The sequence below is a fragment of the Rhinolophus sinicus genome, linkage group LG18 (genome assembly GCF_036562045.2).
Source record: "Rhinolophus sinicus isolate RSC01 linkage group LG18, ASM3656204v1, whole genome shotgun sequence".
NCBI lineage: Eukaryota > Metazoa > Chordata > Mammalia > Chiroptera > Rhinolophidae > Rhinolophus > Rhinolophus sinicus.
In genome coordinates this window covers 18,071,767-18,098,506 of record NC_133767.1, presented here as the reverse complement: position 1 = coordinate 18,098,506, position 26,740 = coordinate 18,071,767, and the positions used below count along the sequence as shown (strand labels likewise).

General features: G+C 49.0%; 1 protein-coding gene across 12 annotated transcripts in view; it reads left to right on the top strand.

Annotated features, from left to right (window-relative positions):
• Positions 1 to 16,451, top strand: part of BCL7C (BAF chromatin remodeling complex subunit BCL7C) — a 38,404-nt gene extending 21,953 nt beyond the window's left edge. The window contains exons 6-8 of one of the 12 annotated variants that reach the window (XR_012493192.1): positions 2,750 to 2,943; positions 5,050 to 5,209; positions 12,604 to 16,451. Coding sequence is in view for 3 of the 12 variants with exons in the window: in XM_074322987.1 (XP_074179088.1) it covers positions 2,750 to 2,943; positions 5,050 to 5,095 (240 nt within the window). In the remaining 9 variants the exon portion in view is untranslated. Of the gene's footprint in view, positions 1 to 2,749; positions 10,833 to 12,603 lie in introns of those variants that run through there. The other 11 variants (XR_012493193.1, XR_012493188.1, XR_012493191.1 and 8 more) reach the window with 11 other exon arrangements.
• The last annotated feature ends 10,289 nt before the right edge of the window (positions 16,452 to 26,740 follow it).

Here is a 26,740-nt window from a genome sequence, read left to right as displayed (position 1 = left end):
AGCGGGGGGGTGGGGGAGGGAAGGGCTGTGAGCTCCCCAAAGGACCCGTCACTCTGGACACACGTGTAAATGAGGACCCCTGGATGTAGCCACATACATGTGCCTTGCAAAGGCCTTAACAAGACCAGAACCAGGAAGACCATTGCCGTCCTCTATCAGCGTCCCTCTGGCGCCCTCTACTGAAAGCTTAATGTCCTGCTCAGGCCAGGAGAAATGCGAAGTAGTCAGCCCGGTATCTCAGCACCTCTGGGGAGCGAGAGGCCGGGAGTTGAAAACTGACCAAGTGGAAGGATGCACTGTCCTCTCTGGCCCACACACTGGGGGCCAATACGGCAGGAAGGGCTAAGTGAAATTCCCTAGAACTTCCCCTCGGCACAAAGAAAACAAAACCAGCAGACACGCCATAGCCCTGGGAGAAGTGCAGAGATTCTGCTGCAGCCAAGGATTTGAAAGAAGCAGGCCTAGGAGACCTACCAAACACCTATGTGACCCCCCAGTGTGGCCTGAACAGAAGCTGGGGGTGGGGGTGGGGGACGAGGACCATCGTGGACCTGATGAGGCGCTGATTCCGGCTGCACTTGTCCCGGGTGTGGTATCGTTCCCTTGCTGTTTGGTGTGCAGCTGTCAACCTGGCTTTCTCTTCACGTCTGCGTGCTGGGTTCAGCGGAGCAGTTTCAGCCGGAGGCCACCAGGTGTCAGGTGGCCGCGGGGTGTGTCACTTCTGCTGTCATGCAGTCTGCAGAGACCACGGCCCTCTTAACAGTCCACATAACATCATGCGGCATTATTGTACCCGATGAGAAGGAAGTAACAAGTGCTCTCACTGGCTTCATACGAGATTTACAAACCAGAAGGTGGGAGATACAGCCCAGAACATATTCGGGACACCAGCTCTTCAGTGAAGTTTCTGGGGACTCAGTGATGGGGAGTGTATAAAGATACGTCTTCCAAGGTGAAAGACAAGTTGTACCTCGTACAGCTTCCTCCCAACAGATGGCAATGCTTGGAAGGCCTGTGTGGGGCAGCGTGTCTCAGATAGCGGCCCCGGGAAGCCACTCTGGAGTCGGGCCCAGAGTGCGAAGAGGCCCCGCAGCAAGCGCAGGCGACACCCTTCCACTCGGTGCTTAGGATCCAGCCGAGCAGTGACACACAAAGTGCCCAACAGCGATGCCATACGGAGCCACTAGCTGGCACAGCAGTGGAATCAAAGCACGGACTCACCGAGTTTTCAGACGTAGGCCCTTCTACAGACGGCCATTGTACTTTTGAGAAACAGCTTTGCTTCCTATTGGGACTTGATAGGGACTGAACACCTGACCAGGGGACATCAGGTGACCATGCCACCCGAGCTTCTCATCACGAATGGGGTGTTGTCTGACCCCCCAACCATAAGTCTGGGTGTGCACAGCAGCTGTCTGTCAGCACCTGTAGGAGACCAGACTCAGAAAGGTCCAGAGGTGCGAGCCACTGACGAGCAGGTGGAGCCTGCTGCACTGTCTTCTCTCCCTCAGTCAATGCCTGTGACCTCCGGGCGTGTTCCTGGGGTGTGACATCCTGGGCTGACCAAGGAAGAGAAAACTCCAGCCTGTTCGCAGATGAGTGTCTGATGTAGTTGTGACCTGACGACCCACTTGGGTGAACCTGTGGGTGGAAAATAGCCTCACAGAGGACAACAGGGAGCCGTGCACCTGGCCATCCTCTGTCCGCCATGAGAAGTGGACAGAATAGGCCTATGAGGTCGGACAATTAAGGTTGCGAACTTATCCTAGAAAAAATGCTCCATCCCTCACTGCTGAATATCACTACAGTCACCTTTGAAGGACTCCCATTGGGAAGCTGTGCACCGACACCAGCGCTTAGTCCACCTTTCAGAGCAATTTTGGAATTCTTCTTCTGGAATGGCCATCAGAGCTGTCGTTATATTACCCTTGATGTCCTGAATGTCATCAAAATGTCATCCTTTCAATATTTCCTTTATCTTTGGGTAAAGAAAGAAGTCATTGGAGGACAGATCAGGTGAGTAGGGAGGGTGCTCCAACCCAGTTATTTGTTTCCTGGCTAAAAACTCCCTCATAGACAGTGCTGTGTGAGCTGGTGCATTGTCGTGATGCAAGAGCCATGAATTGTTGGTGTAAACTTCGTATTGTTTTAACTTTTTCATGCAGCCTTTTCAACACTTCCAACTAGTAAACTTGGTTAACTGTTTGCCCAGTTGGTACAAATTCATCATGAAAAATCCCTCTGATATCAAAAAAAGGTTAGCAACGTCGGTGCAACGAGTTCGTGAACTTAATTGTTAGACCGCGTATGGTTAAGAGGCTTCAGCACTGGCTCTTCCTGGACAGCGGACTGTTTGCTTGTGAAAGGGATCCTGGGTTCAAGTTCCGGTCACGTCCTGATCCTTTTATGGGGAGTTGAGCCGAGACTTTGGTTCCGGGTGCAATTCTCCTCTGTGCAGCTTCAGCTGCAGGACATGTGGTTTGGGTCTGTTGTCTCTGAAAAGCAACTCAGTGTCCTGTCAGGAACAGGGTAGGACCAGTTTGAGCTGGTTCTGCACTTCCTCAGTTAACTTTCAGAAACTCAGTTTCCCCAGGGCCAGCCCCAGCCTCTGCCTGCGTCAGAAACACAGCTTTGTTGTTTCCCAAGGCTTTCTTCCACGCCCCGCGGAGGACTCCCAAGGAGGGTCTTCCTCGTCCTGGGGGCGATGAGGAGAACAAACACTGCCCAGGTTCTTCTTTTCTCCCCGCAGGATTCCGCAGTGAGAGTGACACGGCGGACGCTCCACGAGAAAGGCCTGAAGACTGAACCCCTCAGGAGGCTCCTTCCCAAGCGGGGTCTCCGGATGAACGCCCGGCCCAGGCCCAACACCACGCTGCCGCTGGACGCCAGGGGAGGAAACAAAGCCCCCAGGGCACTCAGGACGATGCCCCAGGGCAAGGGGAGGTGAGCCGGCTCCCCAGGCAAGGCCAGGCCCTTGGCCACCCCAGGATCCAGCCACCCACCTGTTCCCGAGGTTAGAAAGAGCTTCCACACTAGACAGCCATGGTGGGAACGCATGGAGGGAGCGGCCCCCCCCTGCCTCCAACCGAAGGTCACAGCACCCGTCTTGCTCGCCACCAGCTTTCACAGTGAGTGACCACCAGCACCCCATGTATGGGAATGGCTTCAGACACAACGTAGACCACACCCAGCGCCTGAGGATGCATCGCTGAAGTGCAGGGAGGGCTCCGGCCACAGGGCCCACCTCCGGGCCCCGGGCTCCGGCCCGGCCCAGGCCCTCAGCCCAGGTGTGCCTGCAGGGAGGGTGGCTCCAGCGCGTTCACTGAGGCTTCCGCTAGCCTCCCGAAACTCTAGGCCTTGCCTGGCTGGTGGTGGGTCACCCGGAGGCCCCTGCCCATTCCACACCCCACCCCCACCCCTCCTAACACCTTCCCCGAAGGGGAAGGCCCACAGATGCCAGGACTGCAGGCAAGGTTACCTTGATCACCAGGGGAGGCGCAGCAAGAGCTTCCACCAGTGCCAACTGCGCCAGCCCCCTGGAGATCCAAGTGGGGAAGAGGCTTTTCATCCAAGGCGCCTGCCTGGCCATCTTGCGCTGCGGGACCCAGGTAGGGGCGGGGCAGGCGGCCTGGGCCAGGGAGGAGGCCGGGAGGCTTCAGGCCCAGGAAGGTGCCCACCTGGAGAAGGTGCAGGGCAAACGAGCCCTCCCAACGCCTCCCAGGGCTTTCCCCAAGTTCAAGGCTGACCTCACTGCTGGGCCTGTCATAACAGGAAATGACAACACCTCCCGTGTACTGAGGGCTTACTCTGCCGGGCTCTGTGGTTTATGGAAATTCTCTCATTTAAGCCTCACAACATCCCTGTGAAATTGGTATTAGTATCAGCATTTTACAGATGCCAAAATGAAGTCTCAGAGAGGTTAAGGGAGCTGCCTAAAGTCACACAGCCTAACGGAGACCCAGGTCTCCTTGCCTGACTCCACAGCTGTCCTACTGCGCAGCTTTCTCCTGCTGTGCACGAGTTAAGTACAGGCTTGACAGGGTATCCATTTATCGAGCATCCATTTTTCTCGTGGCGTTTCTACAAAACGGGTTTATACTAAAGTGAGCAGATTCTCCGTTTGCACCAATGGTTGAGATGCAACCTGAGATGTCCGAGAAATTTTGTGTGGAGGCCAGTGCTTTTCAGGCTCAGCCCCCGGAACCTGAACGTGACCTCTTCACAGACCTTTGCCTTAGAGGGATGTTGGCCAAGGCAGTGGTGCTCTGGGACCAGCTTCCTGGGCGGGGGGGGCCTTCCTGGGGGCCTGCAACATGGCCTCTGCGGGGCCCCATTCCACCGGCTGGCTTGGGAAGGCCATCCAGGACCCCCAGGCTCAGGTTTCCAGATTCCCAACAAGGTATTGATCTTCAGGATTTGAGCTTTTGGGAATTCCTGAAATTCACTTCTGTATTTTTCATAATTTTACATGTTTTTTTAATAAATAAGAAATACACATTTGGTAGTAGTCCCACAGACCTGTAGGCTATAGCAAGTATTCTAAAACCGGCCAATACCAGAGAACACGAGTGGGTAGTATTCAAATAACAAAATGTTTAAATCCTCAACAAGATGACCTGCAGTCCTAATGTGCTGAAATTGCCAATTTAAGGACTTAATTGTTTCCCAAACTTGTTATTTCTTGGAACGTCATAGGATTTGCATAAGATATACGATGCATGTAAGCTGATTAATATTTATTGGTGTGAATGACTGACTGTGAACAGCAGAACCAGGCCACAGACACATTGAATATGGCAACAGCTACGAGAAAGACTGACTAGCCTGTGACCACTTCTCTGTGCTCCTGTCCCAAGTTCCAGAAGTGTCTCCCTTACCCTTGAACTCGGGCTGTCAGTGTTTCCTGCTCTTGTTTTCTACTCAATGTCAGCAGATTCCTTCAAACCAGAAAGGCCTCTATGTTCGTTGTTAAGCATTAATTCTCACAGGAGAATTACAGTACTTTTTCCTAGTTTCCCAATTTTTTGACTGATTGTTCTTGGGATTCAGGAAAACATCAAATTTCCAGAAACTATCGGGAAGGACTTGCCTATAAATACTCGTCTGGGCTGAGCAGGATCGGCATGGCAAGTCTGCTGCAGAAATAGTCACCCAGCGTGCTTCAAGCGGCAGCTCCATGGTTTCAGGCGCTCCGCGCCAGGAGACCCAGGTATGGATCCCAGCCCTGCCCGTTCCTGCCTGTGAGACCTGGGGCAAGGCTCCTTACCTGTCTGAGCTTCAGTGGGATAGGTAGAATGATGCCTGGGAAATAACATACTTGCTTTGTGAGGCAACAGTCTAGAAGGTTAAAAGTGTGGCTTTGGAGTCACAGTCTGAGGTTCTCATCAATGGGGGGCAAGTTCTAACCACTCAGAGCCCCACTTCTATCTTCTGTAAAATGGAACAACTGAGCCCATTTCAGAACGTTTACATGAGATCACGTGTGACAATGCATCACACAGAGCGTGGTGCACTGTAAATGTTTGACAGACATGGACTGGTGTAGTGAGCTGTTGTATCTACCTGACAAGGCAGGTGTGACGCTGAGGGAGGTTCCGCCTTGAGGTGCTTTCCAAGCTGTGAGGTGGTACCCATAGGCTTCTCTTTCCTTCAGAGATGAGACTGGCAGATGCTCCTGGCAGACAGTAGTATCTCCTGGGAACCCGTCCTCACATCCACAGAAGGTAGCTGTGTTGAGGAGGACGTGTCACCATAGTTACCTGGAAAACAGTCTGGTTGCACTCAAGTAAGCAAGTAAACTCCAGCGTCATCTGCCTTGGGGCACACTTGGGGTGTGTGTGTGGGGTGTGGGGAGCCAATTTTCAGGAGCAGGCTTTGGAGAAAGGCGCCTGCCCACTGTAGGTTTGTTTAACAGGGACTGAACCAGAGGGGGGACATGTGACAGAAGGTGGGAGGGGCCTGGCCTTCTGAAGCCCTCTGGTTGGCCGAGCTCAGGAAGCTGCCGATTAGCCGGAGGAACCGGTGCCTGCGCCTGCTGCGCGAGCGCTTCCGAGGCTCATTCATTCCTGGAGTGTAGACTCAGCGTGGGTCACAGGCTTTCCCTGACGGTCTTGGGGAGTCCTGACAGCAGCGCCACAAAGCGAACACGAGCATGACTCCGTTTTGCAGATGACGGCTTGGCGTCAGGGACAGTTAAAGGCACTGCCCGGGGTCATGCAGCCTGCATGAAGTGGAGTCAGGATTCAGATGGGGTCCAACCATTAGCCAGCCCCCTCCCCCACGGCTGCCTCAGCTCACCAGGAGCCAGCTGTGAGCTGGAACAGCAAGAAGGAAACCACACGAATGGGATTTAGTGCCTCCATGGCCTCCGCGCTCAACGTTAATTTTTTTTTTTCCCGTTGACATTCAATATATTTCCAGTTTCAATGTGGCTTCTTTAAGCCTGGACTTCAGATGGTTCTCCAGGTTGCTTGCTCTGTAATTTAGGTGTAATTTGAGTGTGGTCCCGGGAGGAGGCAGGTATCGACTCTGCCATCTTGGCTCTCCAGCCTCCAGGGTAGTAGTGACCTCCTGCCTCGCTTTCTGTGACAACTCTCTCTGCTGATGTCTCCTGCTGTTCTGGACGCTATTTCTTTGCTTCCAGGGATGTTTCTCTGCCTCACCCGGAAGTCCAGGTCCTTGTTCTTGGCTCTGTCTTTGGCAGGAATCTGTGAGGGGGGTCTGCTTCTTTGCACAGTTGCAGCCCCTGGTCATCTCTTGCTCTGATACCGACTGGCCCTCTGGCACCAGCCCTGTGCAGCCAGCTGCCTCCCGACTGCCACCATCACCCATCCTTTACCATCCCTCTCCTCCCAGCTCCCCTTCCTCCGCCCATGGCCTCCTCATGTCTAATACGGGCACAGTGGTGGGAAGCCCGAGCGGCCTTCGCAGGCGAAGCCCCTGCGGTCAGTCCTTGGGGCTAGAGATGGACTTTCAGGTGTGTTTCCTTTTAGCTGCCGGCAGTTTGGGGGTGAAGGTGGAGGGTGGAATTCACCTTCTTGTCAGCTGCTTACTAAGTGCCAGCAGTGTGCCGGGCCCAGGAGCAGGGGTGGGGGACACACTCAGGAGAGAGACAGGATCCCTGGCTCTGGGGAGCTTTCAGGCCACGAGAGCAAGTGGACATTAAGCACCGCCTCTTACACACAGTGACAAGTGCTGTGAAGGAAACGTCCAGGGTGCTTTGAAAGAACAGAATAGATCTATACTAGGTTGGGGTCAAAGGCCATCTGAGAAAGTGACAATTGCCATGGCCCTGAGAACTGAGCAGAGGGAAGAGAATTCCATACAGAGGCAACAGAAGGTGCAGGCCCAGGGGTGGGTGGGGGGAACTGGTGTTGGGAAAACTGAAAGCTGACCAGTGTCGATGGAGCCCTGTGTGCTGGAGCATGCGGTCCAGATAAGATGGCAGGCTGGCTGGGGTGGTGGCCAGTGCCCTGGGGGGCAGGTAAGCAGCCTGGAGTGTTTGGTTTAACTTTTAATTTGGAAGTAATTCCAAAGTTACAGAAAAGTGAATAGTACAAAGGATATCTGGATGTCCTTTACCCCAAATTCACTCATTCAATTGTTCTTTCTCTATGGAGTGTATACATGGGACTTTTATTTGAGAACAAGTCGCATACATCTTGCTTTTACCCCTAAATACTTACAGGGTATATTTCCTACCACAGTACAGCGCACTAGTTACCACTTCACCAAACAACATCCGTGCAATACGGTACCCAGGCTCCCACCCATTTGGTCAGCTGTCTCCCCACTATCCTTTATATAGCATTTTCCCTCCTGTCTCGCATCCAGCCTATACACGATGTCTTGTGTTATTTGTCCTTTCTCTGCAGTCTCTTAATCTGGAATAGTCAGCCTTTCTCTGTCCTTTCTGACACTGATGTGATGGAAGACCGCCATCTTCTCATTCGGAGCGTGTCTGCCGTTTCTTCATTGTTAGGCAGGGTTCTGCTTTCCTGGCTGGAGGATTGCATACGTGTTACTGCGTCCTTCTCCATGTGACACAAGGGGCACACAGTGTCCATCTGCTCCTTCGTGGTGGTTTCAGCTGGTTTCTCCAGTCTAGTTGCTCTTTTCCCTAGTCACTATACGCCATCGGGGAGATGGGCTATGGCCACGGTGCAGACGCCTCTTCCTTAGATTAGGAAATAGACGAGCTGTAGCCTCCAGGCTGGGGCTTGCCTGAGTCCAATCAGTCTCTGTCGTGATGGTTCCACAACAGCGACTTCAGTGCCAGCATTCCCTCCACTAACTGTCTTCTGCCCATTTATTTATATACTTATAAGGACTTTGGGGGTTCCTTATTTCTAATGATTTTATAGCTATTAACCTTAATTATTTTGGTGCTCAAATTGTCTCCAATCTGGCCAGTGGGAGCCCCCTCAAACTAGAAGCCTGGATTTTACCCCAAATTCGGTGGAGTGGCATGATTCCATTTGCATATAAGACCAGCCTGGCTGTGGCGAGAGAATGCATTGTGGGGACCCAGACGGAAGCAGGGAGACCCTGTAGGGGGTCTGTGCAGTCCAGGTGAGAGTGTGGCTTAGACTAGGGCAGTGTCACAGGACAGAAGGAAGGGGTGGAGGTTTAGGAGATTGGCAGTACAGGCGGCTGGACTTAAGGGCGGAGTGAATGTGCGAGCAGCGAGAGAGGGAGGGGTTGGGCATGAGGGGAGGACGGTGGGGAAGGGCCTGTGCAATGGGTTTTACAGTCGAGTCTGAGACATCTGACATTCAAGTGTAGATGTCATATGGACAATTGGATATACTGCTCTGGAGCTGGAGAGAGAAGCCCAGATCCAAACCAAACAGGTGCTGCAACGGACTTTTCACTCCACGGTCCTGGGTGAGGTGCTGTCAGGGGAGAACGTATAGTGGGGCGGGGGCAGACTGGGAGTGCTGAGGGAGTCTGGGGGGCCAGACCCCATGGAGCAGGTCGTAAGGCCACACCCTGACGACTGTGGGAACCCACTGGGGGCGGTGAGCAGGGCAGCACATGACAGGCTGTGACTTGAGTTTTAGAAAGATTGTCCTGACAGAGGCTAATGCTGTGGTTCTTTCTCAAGTAAATGCGTGTACCTCCTGCCTGGACGTTGCCCAGTGTGACCCCTGTGCCTGGAGTGCCCTTTCCCTGTTCTTCTGGGCACAGAACAGATGACCTAAACATCTGCCTTAACTGCACTTAGCGGCCGCAGGCGCTGTAGCCGCAAACCCCATCCCCCTGCCTCATTTTGACTGAAGCCACACGACTGGCATGGGGATGGCTCCCCAGCCAGGCACAATTCAGGTGTGAGTGTGCCGGCTCCTGAGGTTTGTGGGAGTCCGTTTGGGGACCGTGATCTGCCCGTGTGCTTTGAGTTCCCTGTAATGTTTGTCACCTAGGCAACTGCCCATTCAAACCAGTGTGTTGTCCCCTGGCCACCGCTGCACGTGCTGGGGAAGGTGTGTGGAGCCTGGGTGAATGTCCTAGTGTGTCCTCTGCATACCAGGTGGTGTGTGCAAGAGACCTGCAGTCTGCCGAGAGGGTGGCGACAGCTCGAACCGAAGGCAGACATTTATGAGACCACAGGGAGAAGCAGATGCCCTGCAAGCCCAGGAAAGGGACGAGTGTTTCTAGTTGGAGAAATCAGGGAAGTTGCCCAGAGAAGGTGGCCTTTGAACCTGCCTTGGAGGTAGGACTAGTTTCTTTTTCACAAGGGAAGTAAGTGCTTGATTAGTCAGTGAGAGAGGAGATAAGACAACAATCAAAGTCCCACTTCCTCATGTTTGGTCACCATTGTCCACACCATCATTCCTGGCTGCGGTTAGTCCTCCTGCTGCCGGAACAATTCAGTCCAGGCCTCTGACATTGCTTGAGGGCTGTGGGGGGCAGTGGGCAGAGAGGCAGCCAGGGACCAAACGCAATGCGGGAGTCTGTGCGCCAGCCCGTCCCACTCATCTTCCATTCAGTAAACGTCTACTAAGGACCTCGCTCTGGGGGTCCAGGGAAGATCAGAACATGCTTCCTGTCATGGAGACCTCGGGTCTCATAGGAAGGGGAAAAGCGTGACTAGGGCCCTGTGGATGCCACCATGATGACAGGGTGTGAGGTGCAGGCTGACAGAGGGGGAGCTGCAGGCTGCAGAAAGCTGAGCATGAGCAGAGCAGGCGGAGCGTGAGCAGGGAGGGGGGACAGGAACACGTGCAGCCTGGCTGCGGACTAGTCCCTGTCCACAGGCTGGAAGGTACATCTTTCCTACTCAGGCCTCTGGGTATTTGGTCTATTTTTTTTATTTCAAATATTTCCTTTCTTCTTTTGGGGGATGAGGGCTGTTTTTATACTCTTTTCTAAAATCTCAACTTGCTTAATTCATTTTCTCTTGTTGACACTAAAAGCATTTAATGCTGTTAATTTTACCTCTGCAGACAGCTTTGAGTGTGTCCTGTTTTTTATTATTTTCTAAATAGTTTTTTTAGTCTTGATTTACTTCTTGTCCTAAGGGTAATTTGAGACACTATTTATATGTTTACATTTCTAAGTGGTATGTTTTATATTATTGTTAGTTGAAATGCATTTTCATCAGAGACTGACTTCTAGAATTTCCCCCTTTTCAAAATTTACTGAAATAGTCTCTGTAGCTTAGTATTTGTTGAATTTTTTCACTGTCTGTGAAACTTGAAGAGAAGGTTTATTTGTTTTCAGGGTAAAAAAAAAAAAAGGGATCTGTTCCTATCTTCTGTGTCCCTATTTATTTTTTATTATTTGTTCAGAAAATGTGTTAGAATATTTCCAATAAAACTGTTTCTCATGTTTCTCCTTGTATTAGTAAATATTTCATTTCATGGGTCTTGGGTGTTATTTAACACATAAGAAATTAAACTCCTTCACTGTCAATTACCCCTTTTAGAAAGTGAGGTTAAGAGCTCAAGTTCTTGGGGGGCCGGCCCAGTGGCTCAGGCGGTTGGAGCTCCGTGCTCTTAACACCAAAGGCTGCCGGTTCGATTCCCACATGGGCCAGTGGGCTCTCAACCACAAGGTTACTGGTTTGACTCCAGCAAGGTATGGTGGGCTGCGCCCCCTGCAACTAACAACTGGCAACTAGACCTGGAGCTGAGCTGCGCCCTCCACAACTAAGACTGAAAGGACAGCAAATTGACTTTGAAAAAACCCCTGAAAGTATACACTGTGCCCCAATAAAGTCCTGTTCCCCTTGCCCAATAAAATCTTTTTTAAAAAAAAAAAAGAGCTCACGTTCTGTTGTCAGAACAGCCTGGGTTCAAACCCCACCCCCACCATTTATTAGCTTCAATTCCTTATCCATGAAACGGAGATGATAATGGAATCTCCCGGGTACAATTGTTGGATTAAATGAGACGTTGAATGGGAAGCATTTAGAAGCTGATTGGAGCAGGTAGTGCTGATAAAGCTGGAATTTGCTATGACAACATTGTCATTGTCATGTTGCCGGCTGACCACTGTTGGCACGTGAGGCTGTGCTATGGAAGGAGAAAGGATCTTTGGAAGCGCTTTCTTTTCCTCTGTCCAGTACACATTTGGTAAACAGAATGCCTCACGGAGAACATGAGCAGTCATTGTGACAAACAGGAAGAAAACGAAGCGGACAGCTTCCCGGCACGGCTCACAGGGTGACACATTTCAGTTTTGATGGTGGGGTCATTGAGTCAGCCCACGTGTTGGCATGTGAGTCTTAGTGGCAGGGGGAGGGGGCAGGCGGGATGGGAGCAAGAAAAAGGCCAAGTTTCCCCAGATATAGGATCAAACTGGCCACCACCACCGCCCCCACCCACCAATCCTCGGAGCCCTGTTACCAGTGCTGCGAGCCTGGATTCTGTACATTTTCCTGCAAAGAGCTTACACCCACCGCCTTCAGAGACTGGAGCCGGTGTCCGCATGGGAACTTTGATGTCCCCATGCCCTTACCCTGGAGGGACTTACAGCCATAAAGGTGTGTAAGGACAAGGGCCCAGCTCCTCCTCCTGACGTACAATGAACTCCTGAGCTATTCACACACTCGTTAACCTGCCTGCTTCATTCCCTGAACGGTTTTTTTCTGGAAACACTTCTTTAATCAACAGCTTGCACTTTAATCTTTGGCCCAGGTTAAATTTCTGGGAGAAGCTGACTTAAGACAGGCAGCTTCATTCTTTCCTGACAGGAGGGATTCTGACATGGAGAGAGCATCGTGGTCAGTTTACGCCTCTGTAGCTGTGAGGATATAGACCCAAAAGGTACTAGCTTAGACAAGAAAGGGGGTTAGAAGGATGCTGGGGTATCCCGAGTAGTCACAAGAGGAAAAGAGTCCACCTGGCCCCAGAGGCATCTGGGATGGGCATTCTCCCCCTGCCTTTCTTCACGCTTCACTCATGTCTTCATCATTCCCTGAGACTGGTCTTTCCAAATAGCTGGAAACAAGGCTGCCAACAGTGTCTCTGTTTCACTTTCCTCAGCTCTGCCCCTGGTTTGTTCAGTTTGGGACCAAATCACCACCACTGGGGCAAAGGAGTTATTGAGCACAATTGGGGCAATTCCTAACTAATGCCCATGAATCTTTTCTATTCCTAGTGACAGAGGGGCTGTGGCCAGAAGGAGGAAGGGGTGTGGACAGAGAAAACCCAGATGCCCATCTCATAGTTCTTGTGATGAAAAGAGCGGTGAACTCAAAAGGCATTGCTTACTTGTGCACCCATGTTCACAGCAGCCGAAACGTGGAAACAACCCAAACGTCCATCAACAGATGAATGAATACACAAAATGGGGGTCTACACAGACAGTGGAATATGACTCAGCCTTTACAAAATATTCTGATACCTTCTACAACATGGATGAAACTCGAAAACATTATGCTAAGTGAAAGAAGCCAGTCACAAAAGGACAAACATTGTATGATTCCATTTACCTAGAATAGGCAAATTCATAGAGACAGAAAGTAGAATAGAGCTTACTAAGGGATGGTGGAAACAGGGATAGCAAGTTATTGCTTAATTGCGTTCAGAATTTCTGTTTGGGATGATGGAAAAATTCTCAAAATGGATGGTGGTAAAGGTTGCACAACATTGTGGATATATTTAATGCCACTGAATTGTGCAATTGAAAAAAGGTTAAGGCCGGCCTGGTGGTTCAGGTGGTTGGAGCTCCGTGCTCCTAACGCCGAAGGCTGCCAGTTCGATTCCCACATGGGCCAGTGGGCTCTCAACCACAAGGCTGCCTGTTTGACTCCTCAGCTCCCGGAAGGGATGGTGGGCTGTGTCCCCTGCAACTAACATTGAACACGGCACCTGGAGCTGAGGTGCTGCTGAGCTCCCGGATGGCTCAATTGGTTGGAGTGCGTCCTCTCAACCACAAGGTTGCCGGTTCGACTCCCACAAGGGATGGTGGGCTGCGCCCCTTGCAACTAACAACAGCAACTGGACCTAGAGCTAAGCTGCGCCCTCCACAACTAAGATTGAAAGGACAACAATTTGACTTGGAAAAGGCCCTGGAAGTGCACAATGTTCCCCAATAAAGTCCCGTTCCCCTTCCCCAATAACATCTTTAAAAAAAAGATTAAAATTGTGTACTAGTTAGGGTTCTCTAGAGAAACAGAACCAATGGAATATATATATATATATGCAATTATGGGAGGGGAGATGTCTAGACCCAGGAGAACCAAGGGTGTAAGTTACAGTCTGCGTGTAAGAACAAAGGAAGGAGAACCAACACCCCAGCTCAACAAGGCTCAAGCAGAGAGAATTCTTTCTTACTTTGTTATTCTATTCAGGTTCAGCATATTGGACGAGGCTCACGGTGGGTAGGGTACTCTGCTTTGTTCAGTCCACTAACTCAAATTTACTCTCATCTGGAAGCACTCCCATCGACACACCCAGAAATAATGTTTAACCGAATATCTGGGCACCCCATGGCCCAGTCAAGTTGATGTATAATATTAACCATCACAAATGGTAAATTGTATGTATATTTTACCACAGTAAAAAAACAAAGGACAACGTGACTTGGAGCTGAGCTGCGCCCTACACAACTAGATTGAAAACAACAACTTGACGTGGAGCTGATGGGTCCTGGAAAAACACACTGTTCCCTAATATTCCCCAATAAAACAAACCCAAAAAAAGGCACTGGTTTAACTTCTACTTCTACCTCTGGTCAAAATGGAGTAGCTAGGACCATATTAGTCTCCTGCCCAAGAGAACAACATGCAAAATGACGCTTTTCAAGATGGGCCGGGGCGGACGGGTGGCTCAGTTGGTTAGAGCACGAGCTCTGGGCAACGGGGCTGCTGATTCGATTCCCACATGGGCCAGCGAGCTGCGCCCTCCGCAACTAGAATGAAGTCAATAAGCTGCCACTCAGCTCCTGGGTGGCCAGATGGCTCAGTTGGTTGGAGCGCGTCCTCTTAACCACAAGGTTGCCGTTTCGACTCCCGTAAGGGATGGTGGGCTGCGCCCCCTGCAACTAACAACGGCACCTGGACCTGGAGCTGAGCTGCGCCCTCCACAACTAAGACTGAAAGGACAACTTGACTTGGTAAAGTCCCAGAAGTATGCACTGTTCCCCAATAAAGTCCTGTTCCCTTTCCCCAATAAAATCTTTAAAAAAAAAAAAAAAAAGAAAAGAATGGCCATAAGAAAATGAAGGCTAGTGATCCCTGAAAGATGGGAATAAAATGAGTCGCAAAATAGTCCCAGAGAGAGTTTCCAGGATGCAGCACAAGAAGGAGATGTGAAGTAGAGTGTGGCAGACCCTGAGTTGAGAAGATAGAGATCAAAGTCCAGGGAGACCAAGGCAGTTGGAGTTCACAGGACAGACTACCAGAGAGGAGAAACGTGTACAGAGAGAAGACTCGACAGAGTTGAAAAAGATCTCCCAGACATTCCGTGCTCATGGATTGGAAGAATCAACACAGTTAAAATGGCCACATTACCCAAAGCAATATACGGATTTAATGCAATCCCCATCAAAATCCCAATGGCATTTTTAAAAGAAATAGAACAAAAAATCATCAGATTTGTATAGAACCACAAAAGACCCCGAATAGCCAAAGCAATCCTAAGAAAAAAGAACAATACTGGAGGTATCGCACTCCCTGACTTCAGCTTGTACTACAGGGTAACAGTAATCATGGTATTGGCAGAAAAACAGACACATAGACCAATGGAATAGAATTGAGAACCCAGAAATAAAACCACATAAATATGGACAGATAATTTTTGACAAAGAAGCAAAAAACATACAATGAAGAAAAAACAGCCTCTTCAATAAATGGTGCTGGCAGAATTGGAAAGCCACACGCAAAAGAATGAAACTGGACTGCTATCTGTCACCATGTACCAAAATTAATTCAAAATGGATCAAAGACTTAAACATAAGACCTGACACAATAAACTGCATAGAAGAAAACATAGGTACTAAACTTATGGATCTTGGGTTCAAAGAGCATTTTATGAATTTGACTCCTCCAAAGGCAAGGGAAGTAAAAGCTAAAATAAGTGAATGGGACTAGATCAAACTTAAAAGCTTCTGCACAGCAAAAGAAGCCGTAGACAAAATAAAGAGGCAACCAACTGAATGGGAGAAGATTTTTGCAAACAGTGCCTTCGATAAGGGGCTAATATCCAAAATATACAAGGAACTCATGCAACTCAACGACAAAAAAACAAACAACCCAATTGAAAAATGGGCAGAGGACCTGAAGAGACATTTCTCCAAAGAGGACATACAAATGGCAAATAGACATATGGAAAAATGCTCAACATCACTAATCATCAGAGAAATGCAAATAAAAAACACAATGAGATATCACCTCACCCAGTTAGAATGGCTATCATCAACAAGACAAATAGTAACAAGTGTTGGAGAGGCTGTGGAGAAAAAGGAACCCTCATACACTGTTGGTGGGAATGCAGACTGGTGCAGCCGTTATGGAAGGCAGTGTGGAGGTTCCTGAAAAAATTACGAATAGAATTGCCATATGACCCAGCAATCCCTCTCCTGGGTATCTACCAAAAAAAAATCTGAAAACATTTATCCATAAAGACACGTGTGCTCCAATGTTCATTGCAGCTTTATTTATGGTGGCCAAGACATGGAAACAACCAAAATGTCCTTCGATAGCTGAATGGATAAAGAAGTTGTGGTATATGTACACAATGGAATACTATTCGGCAGAAAAGAAAAAATAGGACCATTTGCGACAACATGGATGGATCTTGAGAGTATAATGCTAAGCGAAATAAGTCAGACAGAAAAAGCAGAGAACCATATGATTTCACTGATATGTGGTATATAAACCAAAAACAACAAAAGAACAAGACAAACAAATGAGAAAGAGAAACTCATAGACACAGACAATAGTTAATGGTTACCAGAGGGTAAGGAGGGAGGGGGGTGGTAGATGAGGGTAAAGGGATCAAATATATGGTGATGGAAGGAGAACTGACTCTGGGTGGTGAACACACAATGGGATTTATAGATGATATAATACAGAACTGTACACCTGAAATCTAACTTTACTAATAATTGTCACCCCAATAAACTTTAATTTAAAAAATTAATTAAAAAAAGAAAAAGATTTCCCTTGAGTATTGAGTGCATGAGTGTGAGGAAAGTACCTGACACCCGGGAAGGAGCCACGTGAAAGGATTAGATGGCGTCGTGCCCGGCATTCGTGCACAGCAGTGAGAGGCCCTGCCTCCCCCATCCAGACTGAAAACACTCATCCTTCACGAGGGAGTTGGCAGAGGACCCAAGAAGGTCTTACCTCAGTCACAGGGAATAATTAGCCCTAGACGGAGCACTGCTCAGGACCTAACAAATCATCTAGATTTGTTAGAAGTAACATCTAAAGGAGTCAGACTATCACCAAGCAGTCTAACTACACTCTAGCTCAAAGAGCAGCATTTATATGAATAAAAAGCTATCCGACAGCCAATCAGGCAACATTCACAATGTCTGACATTCAATAAGAAATTACAGTTATGTAAAGGGCAGGAACATATGACCCATAGTGAGAATAATCAATGGAAGGTGACCCAGATCGGAGATTTTAGAATTAGCAGAGAATGGCATTAAAACAGTAATTATAACTGAATTACTATGTTCAAAAAGTTAAATAGAGACATGAAAGATATAAAAAATGTCAAACTACTAGAGGGAAAACTACAAAATCTGCGATGAAAAATACACTGCATGGCATTGACACCAGAAGAAATGATTAGTGAACCTGAAGGCAATAGAAACTATTCAAAATAAAACACACGGAGAGAGAAAAAACAAAACAAAAGCATCAGTGAGCTATGGGACAACTTCAGGTGGCTTAATATATGGGTAATTAAAGTCCCAGAAGAAGGGTTGGGAACAGAAACAAATATATGAAAATATAGTGGCTGAAAATGTTCCAACTTAAAGAAAACTACAAACGCTTAAATTCAAGAAGCTCAACACAGAAGAAGCTACGTGGAGACGGGGAGGAGGGGTGGAGACGTGAAACACGCTAGTTCCAAAACTCCATGTGGCGGGAGAAACTCGGGTGGGATATCTCGACCACAGAGGTTCCCCCCGGAGGAGCGATGGACCCCGTCCCCCAAACCGCCCTCCTCAGAATACTGGGAATGGGAATATGAGCCCCCACAACATCTGGCTGGGAAAAACAGTGGGGATGGCGCCCGTCTGAGTGGGGCGGCGGCGGGAAACGCAGGCGTCCTCTTAAACGGCCCACGTGCGCATTCGCTCACCGGCAGGCACTCACCTTGGGCTCCAGCGGTGGGGCAGTGCCTCTGGGGTATTGGAGACATATGGGGGGGGGGTGCAGACTGAGGTGGGTGGCTTCAGGCGAGGGTTGGAGGAAAGGAACCATTTTCCCTGTGTGGGCTCCTCACACAGCCAAGCAGCCGGCAGGCAGGCGCCATCTTTCCCGTGTTGAGCCCGCCCCCTACACTTCTGGCCAAATTGGAATCTGATTGGCCTGGTGAGCTCCACTTGCTCCACCTTGCTGACTCACTGAGACCCCGCCACAGCCAGCTCTATACCACTTGAGGCTTTATCCGCGGCAGAACCTTCCGGGAGCTAGTAACCAGCCCCGGGCCAGAGTGTCCCGGCATTTCGCAGAGCTGCACCAGACCCGGTACTGGTGGCAGACATCCTCAGTTCACAGCGTGACCTCTCCCATGGGCCTCCAGGTCCAGTACAGGCAGCGACTAACTGTGGATTGCTTTATAGTTTTTATCAGGTAACCCCCGACTGGTCACAGGCAGTGGGGGACCTGGACTTGCACCAGAGCCGCTCCCAAGAGGCCCCAGAACCAACATACTTGGAGGTTGCTTCAGACCACAGCAGAGCACTGTCCAATTAGCCCTACAAGTGGCACATACAAAGGGCGGTCTCAACAGGCACCAGAGCCCACTGGGGTGAATCCCACTCAGTAGGATAAACCCCCTGCACAGCAGCCCAAAAGCTGCGGGCATGGCCAAACCCCACAACCAGTCAGTCTGAGGATCAATCCCACCCACTGATGTGCCAATAGCAATCAAGGCTCAGATATAACAACCCACACAAGGGACACTTCTGGAGCATGCAGAGCAGGTGACCAAGGAGACTGTGCCACTGGACCCCACAGGGCACCTATTACATATGGCCACCTGGCCAACACTGGGACAGTAGCATATCTACCTAATAGATAGAAATAAAGAGAAAGGCAGGCAAAATGAAGAAACAAAGAAATATATCCCAAATGAAAGACCAGGAAAAAACTCCAGAAAAAGAACTAAACAAAATGGAGGCAAGCAACCTACCAGAGACAGAATTCAAAACAATGGTTATAAGGATGCTCAAGGAAGTTAGTGAGACTCCAACAAAGAGATAGCAAACATAAAAAAGGTCATAGAAACCATAAAAAAGAACCAGTCAGAAGTGAAGAATACAATAACTGAAATGACGAATGCACTAGAAGGAATAACCAGCAGACTAGATGAAACAGAAGATGGAATCAGCGATTTGGAAGACAAGGTAGCAGAAAACATTTAATCAGAACAGCAAAAGGAAAAAGAATTTTAAAAAATGAAGATATTTTAAAAAAAAAAAGAAGAAGATATTTTAAGAGCCCTCTGGGACAACATCAAACATAACAACATTCGCATCATAGGGGTACCAAAGAAGAGAGAAAGCAAGGGATTGAGAACTCTATTTAAAGAAATAATGACTGAAAACTTTTCTAACCTAGCAAAGGAAGTAAACATACAAGCCCAGGAAGTGCAGAGAGTCCCAAACAAGATGAACCCAAACAGACCCGCAACAAGACACATTACAATTAGGATGGCAAAGGTTAAAGACAAAGAGAGAATCCCAAAAGCAGCAAGAGAAAGGCAATTAGCAACTTATAAGGGAGCCCCATAAGATTGCCAGCTGATTTCTCAAGAGAAACTCTGCAGGCCAGAAGGGAGTGGCAGGAAATATTAAAAGTGATAAAAAGCAAAGACCTACAACCAAGATTACTCTACCCAGCAAGGCTATCATTTAGAATCGAAGGACAGATAAAGAAGTTTCCAGAGAAGAAAAAGCTAAAGGAGTTCATCATCACAAAACCAGTATTACAAAGAATGTTAGAGGAACTTCTTTAAGATGAAAAAAAAAAAAAAAGATAAAAAATATGAATAATAAAATGGCAATAGCTATTATCTATCAACAATTACTTCAAATGTAAATGGATTAAATGCTCCACTCAGAAGACATAGGAAGGCTGAATGGATAAAAATACAAAACCCTTACATATGAGGTCTGACAATTAAGTTCATGAACTTGTTGCAACAGTGTTGCTAACCTTTTCTGATATCAGATGGATTTTTCATTATGAATTTGTACCACCTGGACAAACAGTTAACCAAGTTTACTATTTGGAAGTGCTGAAAAGGTTGTGTGAAAAAGTTAGATGACCTAAACTTTTCACCAACAATTCACCGCTCTTGCATCATGACAATGCACCAGCTCACACGGCACTGTCTGCGAGGGAGTTTTTAGCCAGGAAACAAATAACTGTATTGGAACACCCTCCCTACTCACCTGTTCTGGCCCCCACTGACTTCTTTCTTTACCCAAAGATAAAGGAAATATTGAAAGGAAGACATCTTGATGACATTCAAGACATCAAGGGTAATACGACGACAGCTCTGATGGCCATTCCAGAAAAAGAGTTCCAAAATTGCTTTGAAGGGTGGACTAGGTGCTGGCGTTGGTGCACAGCTTCCCAAAGGGAGTCCTTCAAAGGTGACCATAATGATATTCAGCAATGAGGTGTGTAGCACTTTTTCTAGGGTGAGTTCATGAACTTAATTGACTGACTTAATATGCTGCCTCTGAGAGACTCATTTCAGATCGAAAGACACAGAAAGAGTGTAAAGGGATGGAAAAGATATTTCACTAAAATGGAAATGGAAAAAAAATCAGGTGTAGCAATACTTATACCAGACAAAATAGATTTTAAAACAAAGGCTATAACAAGAGACAAAAAAGGACCCAATAATCCCACTTCTGTGTATTTATCCAAAGAAACCCAAAATGCTACTTCGAGGGGATCTGTGCATCCATATGTTCACTGCAGGATTGTTTACAATGGCCAAGATGTGGAGGCAGCCTGGGTGTCCGTCAATGGATGAATGGATAAAGACGAGGTGGTACATATATACAATGAAATATTGCTTGGCCGTGGAAGGGAATGGGTTCTTGCTATCTGTGGTGACATGGATGGACCTGGAGGGTATTGTGCTGAGTGGAGTGTGTCAGACAGAGAAAGACAGATGCAATGTGATTTCACTTATATGTGGAATCTAAGAACAAAATAAACAAACAAAACAGGAACAGACTCATAGACACAGAGAACATTTTGATGGTTGCCAGATGGGAGTGGAGTTAAGAGGGTAGGTGAAAAATGGGAAGGGATTAAGAAGTGCAAATTGGTTGTCACCCAGCATTTATGGGGATGTTGGGTGTGGCATAAGGAACATAGTCAATAACACTGTAATTATTAATACTATGTATGGTGTCAGATGGGTACAAGATTTATCGGGGTGATAGATGGAATGGGGTTTGGGGGACAGGGTGAAAAAGGTGAAGGCATTAAAAAGTACAAATAGGTAGTTACGAAATAGCCATGGAAACATAAAGTAAAGCATAAGGAATATAGTCAATAATATGGTAATAACTATGTATAGTGCCAGGTGGGTACTAGACTAGTCAGGGGGATCACTTCTTAAATTATATAAATGTCTAACCACTATGCTGTATACCTGAAATTAACACAAAATAATACTGACTGTTGACTGTTTGAAAAATTAAAAAAGGGGGAAAGGTTGCGTCGGTGGTTTAGACTGAAAAGATTTCCCAAGTGATTCTGATGGGACCCCACATCCTTCATTAGAGCATCACTGGGGTAGCTTGTCACCCTCACAGAGATGAGATACCTTCCTGACTCTTGGCTAAGTTACCAAACCCTGTTATGTGTTCTGGTCACACTGGTGCTTCACTAATTGAAACATTCCACTTATATCAGTAAATATTGATTTCCCCATGACCCCAAGGGGGCTCCACCCCTGGGCTTTTCTACCTCATTTGATGGCAACTCCTCTTTCAGTTGCTCAGTTCAAAAAACTTAGAGTGATTCTCAACTCCTGTCTTTAAATCATACCCAATTTCCAATCTCTTGAGAAATCCTGTAAGCCCTTCCTTCAGAACATATCCAGGATCTGACCACTTTTCCCCACTTCAGGACAAACTACCACCATCTCCTACACACTATGGCATGCATTATTGCAATAACCTAGCAGGCCTCCCAACATCTATCCTCGACCCCCCCCCTTCCACTAGTTCTCAACACAGCAGCCAGCACGGTTATTTTAAAACGTAAGTCAGGTAAAAATAAATAAATAAACAATATAAAATAAAATGTAAGTCAGATACTGGGGCTCTTCTTCTCAAACCCTGCAATGGCTCCCTATTTCAGAATAATAGCCAAGCATACAAGACCGTATAAGACCTGCACTCCCGCTCCCGGGACTCATTTCCTACCACTCTCCCCGCGCTCACGAAGCTCTGGCCACCGCCACTCTCTTCTCCCTCTGTCCTTCAGTGACATCGGTCAGCTGTGCCTCTGCCTGGAACACTCTGCTCCCAGATAGCTCACTGATGACCATCTTGCCTCCTCCAGTGTTTTGTTCAGTTCTCACTGGTTTCTCGCCTGGCCATCTATTTAATGATGCAACCTGCTCCCTTTCACCTCACTCTTCCCCCCCACCCCGCCCCCTAGCCTTGTCCCATCTTCTAACGCAGGACTGTATTATCTCTTCTTGTGAAAACACAAGCTTCCAAGAAGGCAGGACTGTTGTTCACGGAGCCCAAACATTTACAACCCTGTCTGACACACAGCAGGCGCTCAATAAATGCTCAACGTAAACATGAAATGCCTGTATTCTCGCAATACGACTGTCAAAAAAATGTAACTAACGACATCCGATGGTGGGACCCAGGAGTTCCTGCTCTCACTACCTTCACCCATACCTAAGACGGTCGTTAGTTTGAACTGGAAACACCAAATTTTCTGTCCACCAAAGTCCTTTCTCTGCTCCGCTTCTCAAAAACATGCTAACCCCGCCTCCCGGTGGCCAACGTGAGCGAGGTTGCCTTTCCCTCAGCACGAGGGTGACGCCAGTGAGTGTATTGACTCATCCAACCAACCAATCAAAGTCTCCGTCCTTTTTACCCTTTAAAGAACTTCGCTTCTCATCTGCTGTGCCAAGAGGGGCGGGACGCAGCAAATCTAGCACGTGGAAGGTACGCTAAGGCCGGTTGCCTAGGTCACCGCGCAGCGTTGTCTCGGCCCCGAGGAAAGTGGGCGGGGCGGGGTCGCGGACACCCCGCCCCCGTCAAGGCGTGGCCTGGGATTGGCTCGCTGCTGCCGGGAGGAACCTCAAAGGCGGGACGCCTGAGCCTGGCCGGGGTAATCGCACTGGCCCGCCGTAGGGGGAGATGCCTCTGATCCCGGGGACCTCTGCGACCACACATTCCCCGATTATTCGTACAGGCTGCGGTGCGAGCCTGGAGGTCTGGACCCAGGTCGAGTAAATTCGAGAAACGTCAGCCCTGGGCCCGCACTGGTCTAAGCCCCTGTTAGAAGAGAGACTGGACTCAACAGGTGATCTCCCTCTGACAGGCCCCATTCTTCATGGAAGTCCCGGGCTTCTCTGGGCTTCGGCTTCCTCGAGTGTAAACGGTTAGGAATGGGGAAGCCGGGAACTGGCCCTGCCGATGGCACTTGCTGTGGGGTCTTGGGCAAGTCACGTCCTATTTTTAGGCTTCGTTCATCTCAGTGTGAAGGGATTGGACTAGATGTCCTGTCTGTTCCCTTCTAGTTCTTCCTAACTGTGAAACAGCCTTGATAATACCTGTGACGCTTCCTTGTAAATGTACACTTTAAGTAAGTGATATGTATAGTACGTGAATTTTATCTCAACAAAACTGTTACCACAAAGGGGACATACAAAAACCAAACCAAAAGTGTGTTTCCATCCTCTCACTTGCGGGCGATATGGGCGGCAGTTCCGGGCCACCTGCCCCTGCAGACGCTTAGCCTGTGACCCCTGGGGTAGCCCACCTTCTTCTCTGACCACTACCTTACACTCTGCCTGGATCCATGTAACTGAAGGAAGCACTAGTTCCCCTGCTCCTGTTCACTTGCTCCAGCTGCCACTTCATTTCTTGGCTACTATGCATGGAATTGGAATAAAGAATGGAAGGACAGACAGGGAAGAACAGAGGTGAGTCTTGCGTGAGATTAGAGAAGTGAGAAACCTTCTAGGGCAAAGTCAGAAAGAACAGGGGCAGCCGGATGGCTCAGTTGGTTGGAGCGCGAGCTCTGAACAACAAGGTTGCCGGTTCGTTTCCCACATTGGGCCAGTGAGGTGCGCCCTCCACTAGATTGAACGACGACGACTTGGAGCTGATGGGCCCTGGAGAAACACACTGTTCCCCAATATTCCCCAATAACATTTATTTTAAAAAAATCAGAAAGAACAAAAGGGACTGTTGAGAAAGAAAAGAATCAACTTCAACCTTTTGTGATGTTTCCCTCCTTCAAGGGTGGCAGGTGGTGCCAAGCAGTAAACAATGCAAAACAATAATCCAGAACCCAAACTAGCAGACAGCTGAGTCTCTGGGTCCCACCTGGCATCCCTCCCTCTTCAGGCTCAGGTGTTGGAAGCAGCACAGTTCTAAGCACAGGGGCCCTGGAATGAGTCCGTATGGACTTGAACTCTGGTTCAACCTGTTACTATGTGGCATTAGGCGACTTACTGAGGCACCGGAGCCTCAGCCTTCTCCTTTAAAAGAGGAGGTGCAGTGTTGACTCCCAGGCAGGTGTGACGCTGGAAGGAGGCCACTGATTCGAAGCATTTGGCTCAGAGGGTGCCCCCGTACCTGTCAACTATTGTTATTATAGAGCTTCGAATTCAGAAACAGAATCAGACTGGGGTTCTCTCACCAGGCCACATGGATACAGCTGCGTCCTAGACGTAGCTGCAGCTGAATCCTGCACAGAGCCTCCAGGTCAAGGGGTTTGTAAAGTGCGCCCTACTTTTAGGACTAAGTAAGGCTTCTGCTCTGTTCTCTGGGACTGCCTCTCCCTTCCGCTGCACCTAAGTCTTGGGGGGTGGGGTGGAGGGTGATGCTTCCAGCCATGGGATGGACTGAAACTCAGTATCTGCTGCTTGTCTGAGGCACCTCCTTATGGCACATATTTCCTCAGATGTCACCACATGTCAGCTATGTGCCAGGCATGGCGCTAGTTGTTAGGGCAGTGCAAAGATAGAAACAATATGGACCCAGCCCCTCAAAGATCTTCAAATCCAAGTAAGGCGATGAGGTGTGTGGGACTGGGCCACGGACCCAGTTGATAATTATTTATTGATCACCTACCAGGTATACGACATTGATTCAGGCACAGCCATAGAAATCCAGAGGGAGAAATGGTGGTGGCTTGGGCATACCCATCTAATGCACAGCCTGACCTCCAGAAATGCTGATGAGATGGACAGATGGAGTTGGTTGGATGGCTGGTTGTCAGGGAAGGTGTCACCGAGTAGAAGCAGCCAAGGACCCTGTTGAATAGAATTTAGTCAATGGAGGAGATGGTGCAAAGAAAGGTATGGTCCTCAGGTTCATTTGAGAGGCTGCGATGCAATTAGCCAAGCTGTATGTGAGGGTCTCTGTAGGGCCTAAGGGGAAAATTCAGGTGGCTATGTGGTCCAGAAAGACAAGCACGTAAGCCAAGGATGCTAGGAGCCTACGTCTGTTGTCTACACATGCATTCCTCTTGGCATACTTTCCCTTTCTGCTCTTTTGATAGAGATACAGCAACCAAAACCTACTTCTCTATTTTAGGAAACATCAGTGCAAGCACAGTTGATTGTTGCGCTGAGATCGGAGCTATTGGGAGGGGGTGGAACTAAGTTGATCTGGGGGACACAGCCCTCCTTAGGGCGGCAGCCACTTCTCAGTTCACACCAGCAGCTGAATGTAAGAACATGGGACAACTGGTTCCAGCTCTACTAATGTTTCAAAAGAAGCTGGAAATCTGGGCATTTAAATGAGATCTCCCAATTTTAAAATCAGTAGCAACTTGAATTTTCAGAAGACACTCTGTGAACCAGCTGAAACACATTTTCCAGTTGTAGCTGCAAGTCTGTAACCTCTATTTAGGGAACCAGAGAAACCAGGTTAGAAAGACGGGCTGAAGCCAAGCTTCAAATGGCCTTAAATGCCACGCGAAAGCGTTTTGACTTGAGCTTATAGACAGTTTTAGTTTTAAAGAATAAAGGGGTTTTTGAACAGGGAAGTAGCTTGATGCAAGGGGAGTGGATTGGCAATGAAATACAGGGGGAGGCGTCAGGAGTGCAGGGTACTACAATAGCAGGTGTGTGACAATGAGGCTGAAAGATGGTGGCAGTGGCACTGCAAAGATGGGTTGGACCAAAAAAGGTGAAGACTGAAAAGACGGTAAGGAGAGGAGGAGGGAGGCAAGGGGAGGGCAGGAGAAAAAGTAACGGAGGCCCCAACTTGACCGCCAATGAACCATCTCTGTTACCAAAGAGAAAGACCAGCCAGGTAGGTGTCAGACCGGCTGAGCTGAGAGAGGTCAACCCGATGTCGTCACCCCCACACGGCAGAGGCAGGAGCCCGAGGGTCTACCCAGCGCCCGCAGTCCGGGCTCCTCTACTGGCCGGCGGGCGGCTCGGACAATCTCGTTTATAAAAGACTTTAGAAGCAAGGAGACTACAATGGGGACGATGCCACCAACTCAGGGTAGTTGTGGGGAATAAGGAGGCTGCGGAGGGGCCAGCACTGGGGAGGCGGAGCGCGTGTCTTTCTCACCCGGCGCTCTGGAAGGCTCTCGGGCTCAGGGAGGGGCCGGCAGAGGGCCTCGCTCGACCGGGAGCAGGCTGCCGACCCTCCCCCGGAGAACCGCCCGCCTCCTCGTGCCTCCCCGGACCAGCCTGGCGGCGAGAGGCCCAGAAGGCACCGCGGCGGCCAAGTTCAAAGACGCCTTGTCCCGCACCCCCCGCGCGCACCGTCGCCCCGCCCCTCCCCTGCTCAGAGCCCTCCCTCCCTGGAACTCAGGGGGTCCGGGGTCCCTCCAGGGGGACCCCTGTCCTTTCCCCCGCCCTCC